Source organism: Xiphophorus hellerii, chromosome 7 (genome assembly GCF_003331165.1).
Source record: "Xiphophorus hellerii strain 12219 chromosome 7, Xiphophorus_hellerii-4.1, whole genome shotgun sequence".
Taxonomy (NCBI): domain Eukaryota; kingdom Metazoa; phylum Chordata; class Actinopteri; order Cyprinodontiformes; family Poeciliidae; genus Xiphophorus; species Xiphophorus hellerii.
This window is the reverse complement of record NC_045678.1, coordinates 22,261,085-22,273,613: the sequence shown is the minus strand read 5'-3', so window position 1 is coordinate 22,273,613 and position 12,529 is coordinate 22,261,085. Positions and strand designations below refer to the sequence as shown.

The window sequence follows — 12,529 nt, the reverse complement described above, 5'->3', positions numbered from 1 at the left end:
CATCCAGACAGTGCTTTGAAAATGTTGATACATGTAGAATTTAATTTATTCCTCATAAAGTACTCTTGTGCCATGTAGATTAATTATGAAGAAGTGAGAAAACAAATGGCATTAATGGTGATGTAATATTGAGAACTTTTTCTGCATTATTAATCTTAATATAATTGGTTCAATAGGTCATTCTGAAATCAGGGTCATGAGGAAATTTCTAAATTACACATTGCTACAATTAAAAATATTGGTGAGTACAAAAGGAGTATATTTTTACAAGTCTAATTAGAACCTAGGAGATGATTATATTCATTCTTCAACATAGTCTGGTATTACTAAAGACCTGTCCAAAACTACCCACATCTTGCATGTGTGACTATTGCAACGGTGTGTTTCCTCAGTCCTACCTGCTCCCACGACTTTATCAATAGCAATGCAGGAGGCGTCAAGTTCCTTGGCAAACTCATGAACAGCCTGGCTCGGGTCTTCATACGTGTGGGGATCCACATAAGTCCTGATTCCTGGCAGGCGCACTGCAGAAAAAATAAGAAGGAGGGATCAGTAAAATATAAAAAGGTAACTTAGGGAGAGGTCTTTAACTTTAGAAGAGGGTCACCATATATAAAGCTCTGGAAAAAATTGAGACCACTGCACTGAACCCCATTGGTTATTCCACCAAATATTGACTTCTGAACTCTAACTCATTGGTATCGTTATTTCTAAAAGCATATGAACTTCATTATTTTGACAATTTCTCATTTTCTGCAAATAAATACAAAATTTTTACCTGAACATTCAGAGACATAATGTCTGTAGTTTATAGAATAATGAAAGAACAATGTTCATTTTACTCAAACATACATCTATAAAAAGTAAAATCAAAGAAACTCACCATTTTAAGTGATATATATACAGTATATATACAGTATATATGTCCCCACCACATGCCCATTGACTGCTGGAGATAGGCACCAGCCCCCCTCGTGACCCTGCAGTGTTTGTATTGTGTTTTAGTAGTCTTGTCATGATGAAATTTATGTTTAGTAATCGACCCAAACAAATTATTCACAATGTAGCAGAGTCTGTTTGGTGCCTGGGAAGTTAGGGGCTGATGCTTGGACAAAGGTTAAAGCTACAATAACGTAAAATAAACATTGTTGCTTTAACAACAAAAAAAAAAACTAAACTTTGAATAAAGTTAATTTTAATTATTATCAAATGGTATTTAACAGAACTTTATTAAAAGCTAAAATCCTTAACTGTAAGCTAATTCTTGTGAAGAAAGAAAACTCTAACAGATTCTTAAACTTGTGCTGTTTTTGGACACAAAAACTTTTCCATTTTGTAAATTAATAACACATTTTCATAATAACATAAACACATCCTTTTCAACATGGCCCAGTTTCTGTTAACATTTAAAATAGTTAACGTGGAATCAAGTTGAGCTCAGCAACATTTGGCCTTAAGCCAGCATTGTCCGAGACGTAATTCTGCAGCTACATTTTCAAGTTCATGAAATGACAGAAAACGACATGAAAAAGACAGTGCACAGCATACTTACAGTGGCCATTGCCAAAGTGAAGTCTTTTCTCATCAGGATGTTTGGATTTGCTGCGGCAACAAAACCTGCCAATTCAGAGAGAAAAATCCAAACTAGAGCCACAATTTCCAGTAAGACTTCACCCAATGGCTCAGCCTGGAGACTGGTGAGAGCTTTGTGTGTGTGAGAAATCAGCTCTTATAAGCCTAGTGAGGATAAGTAAGTCTTGTAATGTGCCATGGATTTACAGTGTGGTCTGTCTGAAGACTCCTGTCAGCCAACTTGAGCCACACATCTGCTTGCAACCACCACGCACACAAATACACACAATATACGGATAGCTCAAGCGCAGATGTTTTGAATATAAATTTGTAGTGTGTGATGCATAAGGTAAATAAATTGTTTTAAAAACACTTATTCAATTAGTAATCATTTCCAACTGAAAGCAGAGAGTAAACAAACTGATGTGATTGAAGGAGACTACAATTTAAAATCCAGATGACTGACTGGGGACAGACCTTCCAATCAGGATGTAGAGCAGCACGGTGAGCAGTATGATGGCCACCGCACAGGAAATGGCAATTAAGACAACCTGGCTGTTCTCACTGGAGATTGAGAAGGCTGCTGAAAGAGAATCAAGCACGTGTTTAGGAACATCAAACCACATATATCATCTGAAAAAAGTAACATAACTAGTGCATTGTGGAAGAGTTTTTAATATTTTGTTGTACCACTACCATAAACATCAATGTATTGGAATTTTTGTTAGAGACCAACACCAGCTAACAGTTATGCAGTGAAAGAAAATTAGATTTGAATTTAATTTGTTTACAAATGAAAAATTCAAAAGTTTACTATCCATTTTTATCAAGCTTCCATTAGTAATTTTTTGTGTAACTACCTTGAATAAAGTGGTTCAAGCATCACACATCTAGTAACTGAAATTGTTGCCCATTCTATGCAAAACAACTCAATCTTTCATATTTTTGTTATTATTTTTTAAAAATTGGGTAGAAATCTTATCACAGATTTTCAGTAATGTGTACTGACATCAACAGAGCCGGCAAACACATCAGTGTGATTTGATCTAAACCTCATTCCAGTTCCAGAAGTACGTTCAGTATTATTTTCTTGTTGGAAGGTGAACATCCATCAAAGTTTTAAGTCTTATTCAGCTTCTAGCAAGTTTGTCTTGTTTTTCTGAAACTGCCCTACATTTAGTTCTGTTTGTATTCTCTGACTTACAAATGCCCAAAGCATGATGCTGCATCACCATGGTTGACTGTAGAGATTGTGTTCAAGGCAATCTCTAGTTTTAGTTTTTCACCTCATATTGTATTTTGGGTTGAAACCACGATGCACAACCTGTTTATAACTATTCCTTCAACATGTTTGCTCTGTCCCCTGCATGGCTTGTCTGAAAGTGCAAGCAGAGCTTCCCAGGGTTCCCCTGCAACAATGTTATCCTGTTGTCTTTCTTCCATAAAAGGCAGATTTATGGAAGAAAGACAACCAATAGATTTCTTTTTTACTTGTCCTGCCATTTCTTGGTGGGTTTGCAAATATTTTCTAGACTTTAAGTTACATAGTGGATTGGATTGGTATTATTTTATAACCTAACCCTGCTTAATACTTTTCTACAACTTAATAAACTTCATGTTTGGTCTTCATGATGTTGCTTATTCTCCAATGTCCAATGTAAAAAATATTCAACGCTTCAAATAACAGCTGGATTTACGCAGTGATTCAATTACAATTTACTATCAAATACACAGTTGGTTTCACTGGATCTTATTTAGGTGAATCAAAGTAAATGAGGCTATATAAATGTGTCTGCCAAACTTTTCAGATTTTTATTTGTACAAAAATAAATAAATAAAAAACAACTAAACCATTTGCTTTCACCTCAAAATTACACACTACTTTATTTGGTCTGTAACTTAAAATTATGTGTTGTTAGTGGTAGTGACGCAACAGAAATTGAAGAAAAAGTATTCTTGCACAGCACAACAGATTTTCAGTTAGAAAAAAATCCTCTGCATGCTAAGCTTACAGTCAGGGCTGGTTTCAAACTGGAAGCTGGGGCTGCTGGCTCCATATCCAGCGGCAGTGCGAGCTCTGATCTGGAGCAGGTAGGCTGTGTTGGGCTTCAGACCATTCAGGGTCACATTACAACCCCGAGCTCGAAGAATGGTATAGCTGGTCTCCTGTTCTTCCTGGAAGACAGCAGAAAACGGTTGGAAATTCTGTATTTGTAATACTAATGTTCTATACTCTCTTTATGTTGGTGCCATAACGGAATATAGTTCACTTAATACACAATGTTTAGTACTGTACAGACCATATGCATACCCATTTTTGAATACATGCACGTGTATACCGGAAAAGGGAGGGTAGAGGATTTGACAGCTTCCTTCTCAGGTTGATGAATTATCCTTTTTATATTTTATGACTTCTTTCCTACTGATCTCTAGTGATAGGACAACAGGTAGATTTACACACCAGGTCTGCATTCAATTCATTGTTTCCAGATGTGAAATGGAAGAAAGGACGGAGGAAAAAACAGAGAACAGAGCAAAGGTTGGATGAGAAAGAGAGGATATACAACATATCCATGTGTATATTTTACTGAGTTTTCTTAAGGACAAGACGAGACTCAATTTAGCTGTTAGATAAAGAAAATCACTTTAGACTGAAACTATTTACAACAATGAAAAACCAAAAGTTCGCAATGCCCCAAAGGTTTAAATTTTTTAACTTTCTTTATGCCTAAGATTATGTTGTCAGTCCATGGCCAACACAAAATTGCAAACACACTATTGTTGACCCAGTTCTAAGCAATGAAACATGGTTTTACAGATAAAAAACAGCACAAGCCTGACTTTAACCCTAATAAAAATCTGTTGCAGATGACTTCATCATCAATCCCAAAACTGAGTTATGCTTGGAAATGTTGACAAACTCGTAAAAGTCAGTCGAGACTAGAACATGTCAAAGACTCTTTTTATTGACCCAATTTAATGCCAGATGTTTATTTGAACAGGCAGTCAGCATAGGGTCTTCAAGACACACAGACATGAACACCCAACCCTGTGTAGTCAGTGTCCAGAGGAAGCTTCACGCTTCTTCATGGGGAAGAGCTTTAATGGTACGCAAAGCTTTTCAAACATGTACGTGTCTGAGGAGGAAACTGATACACCAGACCTGCGCTGGAACAACTTTTCATCACGACTATAAATCTTAGGCAGCCTGTCACAGGGCAGTGATTGAGACAACATGTGATCCCCTGAAAATAAAACACAGGTGTGATGAAACAACAAGAGAGGGCGGGAGACTATTTGCATTACACAATATAGACGTTTCACTAAAATCCTGTTAGGTTTTAACAAGGCCCCTGTGTTCAGCTTTGCCTTGATAGTCCAAACAAAGCTGCAGCTAATTACAGCTCTTATGTGTGCACATGCAGTCATGGATGCACAACAGAAGTCTTGCAAATACCTGTTTCAACAGGCATTCCTTTTGTTTAAGACTAAATAAACAGCTTGAACTCGATTGGTTTTTAAGCTATCTCTCAGCTTTTTAGATTAGAATGATAAAAAGTACAGAAGCAGTCAGCAAAGTCTACCCCCACAAATTATGTTTTCACAAAGTGCCCTTGTGAATGTCTTAGTAGCTGCAGAGCGCCCCTTCTTGCCAGTGGAAGCGACTGACAGATCATATAGATCATACAGGTCTACTGAAGATGAAACACATCTTTTCTTCTGGGAAGCTTTCTGGTTGGGAATTCCCAAGAATATCACCAAAGCTGTGTAGATCTTGCTACGTATGGGATAGGAAATGAACAACACGAGGGCTCTAACACGTAGAACATTTGAGCTGGTAGTTCCATAACTGTGTGACATATAAATAAGGTATGTAGGATTGGAAGTTATTTTAGAAATTAAAACATGTCACAGAGTGACGCTTGGCCAGAAGGATACTGCTTTAAAGTTTGATGCCAGAAATTCCTGATTAAGTGTCTGCAGACCAGGAATGCAAATGTGTTAAATAGATCATCTTTAAAAAAAATCCCTATGAAATGTTTCACTTATGTCCTTTGCTGTGCCAGGTGTTCCATTAACAATCAATCACTTTAATGAGCATTTTGTAAATTTTTCTCATGAACTATTGCTACTTCATTAACTTTTCCACATTTTATCAAGTTAGAACCACAATTTTTAATGCAATGTACTGGGATTTAGAAGTCATTAACATTGCAACATCGTGAAATGGAAAGGCAATGATAAACGGCTTAGAAATTCGAATTCAAATGAAGATCTGAACATTATGGTATCTGTATTAGTCCTGCTTTGTGTTGGTTTATCATACGAAATATGTGGTTATAATGTTAAGATATTTTGGATTACACTACTTATTATCTATGCATATTATCTTATGTTTATTTTTTTCTAAAGACCATATACACACAGGTAAAACTACATATTTGTGTAGATTAGAAAAAGAGACATTTCAACTTTTTTCACAATATAACATGAATTTAGACAACACTTTTCATGTTTTAGGTCAGCTATGATAATCAAATATATTGTTAAATGCTGAGTTAATCCAAAGAGATACAGAGCAATCATCATTGCAATATTCTTATCACAAAGGACAGCTTAGAGTGCAATAAGCACTGGCAAAAACAGTAGAGTCACAGCGTTATGAGTTTGCATTTTACATGCTGATTAAATATTTAGCCAGGTGGGCAGAGTCTGGCGGAAGCAGGTGCTCTTACCAGACACACATGACATTGCTCAAAATGCTAAATGTCAAAGACTGATGGAAGCACAGAAAACATAGAGAGGAAATAAGGAAATAGGCACATATCACACCTGATAACATCACAATATTTACCAATATTATCATATCACAAAATTATTTAATATCCTGCTACCTTAAGTAATATGTTTTTAAATCATTTAGAGAAGCCCAGGTGATGACGTTCTGGCTTTGCAAGCTTCTGATAGGTTAATTGAAAACATGTGATTTAAATGGGGGTAATGTCTCTGGATAAACTTTAACCTTCAAATCTACTTCATTATGAGACATCATGACGCAATCAAAAGAAATCACACAAAATAACATGTTTCATTCTTGTGCACAATTTCCTGATTTATACAGATGCCATATTCATATGTTTACCAATTCTACACAAGTCGAAGTATCCATTATAGCGCTCAGAAAGGAGAAGGATTCTTTGTCTTGGTGGAAAGGTGTACATCAGCATTAGAAAACCAACAAAAGACTATGTGCAGATGCTGACTGACACTGGAAAGAGAGTGTCATTATCTACAGTGAAATATGCCCTGAACTGATATGGAATAAAAGGTCATTTATATTGTAAGTAGCTATTACTCCAGGAGCAACATGGAAAGCCAGCTCACAGTTTGCATATGTTCTCAGAGACAAAGACCTTAACTTATGGAGAAAGGTCCTGTGGTCTGATGAAACTAAAAGTGAAGAGTTTGGCCATAATAACCATCATTACATTTAAAGGGAACAAGAGGGATGCTTTAAAGTTTGATAACACCATCACATCTGTACAGTCTGATGGGGACAGCACCATATTGTTTTGCTGCAGGAGAAACGGGACTCTAGACCTTCCCAAACTACATGGTGACAGTGAAAAAGAACATTATGAGGAAATGTTAAAGCAACATCTCAAGACAGTCAGGAAGTTGCAATTTGGATGCAAGCATGTATTCCGATTGAACAATGATACTGATCACAATGTAAAAGTGGTGAAACAACAACAAAGGCAACGTTTTAGAGAGACAGTCAAAAAGTCCTGATCTCAATCTCAAATAATGTTTGAGAGTAACTTTAGATGGTATGAGAGAAAATAATAAACTTAATATGACTTGACACGACTTTACATGACTTCAAAAATAAAACAGTACCAAGTGTAATAAGGAAGGGCAAAAATGCAAGTCAGCAATCAGAGGAAGCTTGTTGAAGGATACCTAGCATGTTTGACTCAATCACATAGTTTAAAAGGCAATTCTAGAATAAAATTAATGTACTCTTCTGAATTTGAAGACTGTTAGAGCCAAAAAAGTGATCTTTCTTATTAAGTTTAGCCTAATTTAATGTTAAATATAAGGGAACGAAATATTTTGCCTTTTATTAGGTGTAAACATATGATTTTCAACTCTGCATTTCTATAAACTTCAATGCTAAATTGAAGTATGATTTTTACAAAGAAAATTTTGTGTTCAGATTTGTGCACCATGGGCCCTAATAGCTGGTATGCTCAGTGAGAATCTGCATGCTACACAAAGGGGCCTCTCTCTTTCAGTGATCTAGGAGGAGTCTTGTCTAGTTGGTTAAGTTCTGGTTTCTGGAAGGGAGAGCTTTTTGACAAGGGATTAAAATCCTTGGACTGAATATTTATTTTTCTTGAAGGTTTTCAAATACTGGGACTTGGTGCAAAAGCGTCAAGATTCTCCTTTCCGTCTATCGTCTGAACTGATTCTGTTTTTAATTATCAAGGGTTTGCCATGGCAGAGCATATGCTAGAATTTCAGCAATCCCCGTTTACAATTAGACATGCAAAGAGATTTGACCCTTTGTTATTAACTTTTCTTGTTTTAACATCTAAGAAAAATATATCAAAGAAGAGAACAGAGTTCAGGAAGCAAAGAGCTTCTGTCAGCTTACTAATCAAGACATAAAGGGCCACCATTGGCATTCAAGCAATATGATCTGAGTTACACTGATGCTCACACATACACATGCATTAATACACAGAGAATAGGCCAGACTGATTAAACTTGCATCCACGGCTAATTACACCATCAAATGTCAACCTAGCACAGCATCGGCGCTGAAAGCCAGTGTAATTCGTTCTGCACTAATTTCCCTCACAGAGAAATGAGGGGCCCCACAGATGCATTTACTGTCTGCCATAAAACTTGTCTCCATTAAGGAGCTAACTGCAGAGGAGAACAGCATGAGAGATTAAGGAAAAGACGGAAATGAAGGATGAAAAATAAAAATGTGTTCAATGTAAGGGGAATGAGTATAAGGCATAAAAAAAAATAAAGGAGGACACAAAAAAACTATAGCAAATATGGTGAGAAAATGGTTGTTTTACAGTTTGAATTAAAATGCAGGATCTCTCTTTGAGCTGAAAGCCATTTGGTTGGGTAGTGAGATTGCCGAAGTGCGCCAAATATATTTCCAAGCTCAAGTGCTGATACAAGACCTAGAAAAGTATGAGTACAGATTCAGCTTAATATTTAATAAAAAATATAGAAAAAGCACATTCCTTGACATGTGTTTTATGAATTTAGTTAAACTTTGGGGGATGGAAAATGCTGAGCATTAAACCTTTTTCAGACATTAATAATAAAAATCACTATATTAAAAAAATTAAAACACTGACACAACAATTTCCCTAAGGACAGAGCTTAAAATACTTCCATTAAATAAAGCTAGTACTGTTCAAGAATACCTTCCTGCTCTAATTGTGCTGTGTCTGCAGTGTTGTCTGCTTCACTTTCATCCACTTCCTCAGTGAGTCACTCTTCTTGTCAAAAAGATTACATTCGGGAAGCTCTCTGTCGTTTTAATTATATTATGCCATTGCATCCTGTTAAAGACTGTTGTGTACCAATGGATGAACAAAGACATAGTTGCCTTTTGATCAGTATCTCATCTCTGTAAGCTGGAATCAAGTGGTAGTCTTTGATATGGTTGATATTAACTCCGAGGACAGAACACCTTTCTATCAGTATAAACACTAAAAAAAAACAACAAACAAAAAAAAAACACGTAACATTTGCATCTCAATTTTTTTTGCATAGATTGTTTGCATTGTTATTTGACATGATACTGAGTCAAAGTCAAGGCCCTGAAAAAAGGGTCCAACTCAAAAAAATGTAGCTAATTTGTTACAATTAATCAAAGTCAATCAAACCTAAATAAAGTAAGTCTGACTAATGTAATTTGATTAGATGTAACAAATTAATTCCATTTCTTATTGTTGGAGCTTCATTCTCTTTTTCCAGTGACGTTATGAGTATTTACTGTGTGCACCCGTTCATGCGATGTGTATGGGGTATGATCAAGTCTCATGGTGCTTCATGGCTATGTTATTGTGTTTGAAAACTCTTGATTTCTAAGTATAATTTTTAAAGCAATGTACCGGTACACAAAAACAACACCTACAGGCTCAAAACTGGTCAACACACTATTTCTTCCTGCAGCTAATTGGTCGGCATCATTTTATGGGAAACGCATAGGAGTGTTTTCATACCTGAATTGTTCAGGCTCTTTTAAACAAACTATAGTTAGTTTCCCTCTTTGGTACAGATCATTTATATAGACATGACCATAGCAATAACACTAGGGTATGGAGAAAAACAACCATACCAAGATCGTTTGGATGAGGTGATCTCAGTTCGGTTCCAAAGTTTAGAGAAGTTTGTTTGTGGTGTGAATGGGATCTGACCTCAGTCAAACAGAGCTTCCAGGTGTACACTGAAAACTTGAGTCAATTCAGTAGAATAAACAAACTCATAAACAACAGTGGAATGTCTTTTTCTTAAAGCATACTAGTATGTGCTATATGCATTTAATTGCTTCAGTCAGTTCTAAGAAAAATCATTTAATATATTTTTGAAAATGAAATCTAGCTCAAAAGAGGGTCTATAGATCACCCTTCCTTCTTTGAAGACACATGGACTAAAGGTTTATGTTATTATGACCCTTTAACTATTTTCTCCACCAACCTTTTCATAGTATTTAATCTCATAGTCCAGGATGATGCCGTTGGGTCTGTCTGGTTCCTGCCAGGACAATGAGACGCTGTTTCGAGATGTCTTCTCCTTTCGGATCACTGTTACTGGAGAGGGAGCTGGGCCAGAGACACAGACAGACACAAGGTGTAGGAGGGAGAGAGAAGGTTCTGTTAATGTAAGGTTCAATGGAAGTTCAGGGTCTGGTGCTGAATACTGGAAACTGTCTGTAGCTCCTATTAGCCTAATTCAGTTTGCTGAATTGTGAGGGTGAAACATGGACAGAATCAAGACAGACAGATAGATTAGATAGATTAGATAGATTAGATAGATAGATAGATAGATAGATAGATAGATAGATAGATAGATAGATAAAAATTATTATAGTTTGAAAAACAAAGAATATAACCCATAGCTCTACCTATAGATTTTTCCTAGTATCTTTACCAGTACCCCTTTTTATAGTACTATTCTTTCAACTGAGGGAGCTTCAATAATATATGATAAAATGAACAAGGCTTTAAAGACTCAAATCTACTTCCAAACATTTCAGAAAAACAAAAAACAAATAATACACCAAAAACGCCAAAGATCCAGCAACTAGCTAACTAAATAAGTCACTCATTGTATTATAAAGTATAGTAAAAAATATTCATAGTCTCATAGACCAAACTTTAGCCCAAATGTCATAATTTGTCTGTCAGATTTTACCGCAGATTCTATTATTTCAACACATGTTTGGAGGGCCTGTGATACTTTTCTGTGGAAACATTGGGAACCTTTTACTTCATTGTCTCCATCCACTGTCCTCGTTTCTTTTGGTTTGTTGAGCTCGTCTCCTTGCCAATTTTCCTTGCCAATCCTTCACCCATGCATCGCCTTGCCTCAGGGAGTTCACATGGTCCCAATCTAGTGATTCTACACATCTCTCCCTTTATCAAGCATTGCTTTTCTCCCTCATTCTGCTACTCTATTTCTATCTCTCTCTCTTTTGCTTTCTTTCTCTCTCTCCCTCTGTCTTCTCACTCCCTCTCTTATTTCCCTTTTTTTCTGCTCTCTAATTGCCAGGCAGCTTCGGGCCCAACTCAGCATCTGAGGCATCGACTTTTAATTTTATTAGACCACAGGAAAAAACATGTTTGTCTTTGAAATGTTCAAGCCTCTCTTGATTATGATTATATGGCCACAGAATGCGTCTGAGTGTGCATATGTATGCTTGTGTGTATTTCTGTGGGAAGTTATTTTTTCTCCTGTAATGAATCCAGATGGGTAGAATCTGCTTCTATACCCCCATGCGCCTCCTTTCCTCCTCCTCTCCCTTTGGCTCCGACAGCGGGGTGAGGCTGTGCTTTTTATTGGCTCTGTGGTTTATGGTGGTAATGATTTACTGAGTCTGGGTCGCTTGGAGGCAGCTTCAAGTTCCTCTCCTCCTTTTTTTTTTTCCACACCCCTCTTCTATCTCTCTCTTAATGTCTATCGCCAAGCACTTAAATTCCTGTCACTCTCTTTTTCTGTCTAAGGCAAAACTGTAAAAGTGACACAGCACAGAATGCATATAGCCGCTTTCAAAACTGACAATTGGTGTAATTCACGTTAGGAAATAACATACAACAATCGGGGGCAGTGGATAATGATTGTTGATTGTGGGTACTGTCTTTTAAAAGTGTTGTTACCATTTTAACTTTTACATATTTTCTCATAATGATACCATTAGTAGGCAGTACAGGGTATGTACCTCATACATGTGAAATTAAATTAACTTTCTTTTTGCAAATAAACACCTGAACAATGGGATGGTCATCTTTGTTTGGCCTCTGTTTACTGTGTTAATCCTATAAGACACACTGTGCATGTGTAACCAAATGAGTAACTAGAGTTCATGTGTGCAATTTATATCTCAGTATTTAAAAATTGCTGTTATTTAAAAGCCTCAGAGGAAAAAAAAGTAAACAGCTTTTTTAAGATCAAAGAACATACAAGACAGGTCAGTGTTCGGTTATGCAATGATATCCCAAACGTTCAACTGTACAATCCATCATCTGAAGAATGAAGTACAGCACATCTGTACCTCTATCAAGACATGGCCATCTACCTAAACTGACTTGCTGGCTGAGGAGAGAGTCAATCAGAAAAGAGGTTGGCAGGCCCATAGTAACTCTAGAGGGACTTCTGAAAACCACAGCTCCAGTAAGAGAATATGTCTGAGGGATCTTCA

The 12,529-nt window shown here is 36.6% G+C and overlaps 1 protein-coding gene across 6 annotated transcripts in view; it reads right to left on the bottom strand.

Moving 5' to 3' along the window:
* Nucleotides 1–12,529, bottom strand: part of epha3 (eph receptor A3) — a 108,921-nt gene that overhangs the window by 24,857 nt on the left and 71,535 nt on the right. For 4 of the 6 annotated variants that reach the window (XM_032567246.1, XM_032567241.1, XM_032567245.1 and 1 more), the window contains 5 exons: nucleotides 10,309–10,433; nucleotides 3,585–3,747; nucleotides 2,050–2,155; nucleotides 1,553–1,617; nucleotides 399–524 (listed from right to left, as the gene is read on the bottom strand). In XM_032567246.1, coding sequence (XP_032423137.1) covers nucleotides 399–524; nucleotides 1,553–1,617; nucleotides 2,050–2,155; nucleotides 3,585–3,747; nucleotides 10,309–10,433 — 585 coding nt within the window. The remainder of the gene's footprint in view (nucleotides 1–398; nucleotides 525–1,552; nucleotides 1,618–2,049; nucleotides 2,156–3,584; nucleotides 3,748–10,308; nucleotides 10,434–12,529) is intronic. The other 2 variants (XM_032567242.1, XM_032567244.1) reach the window with 1 other exon arrangement.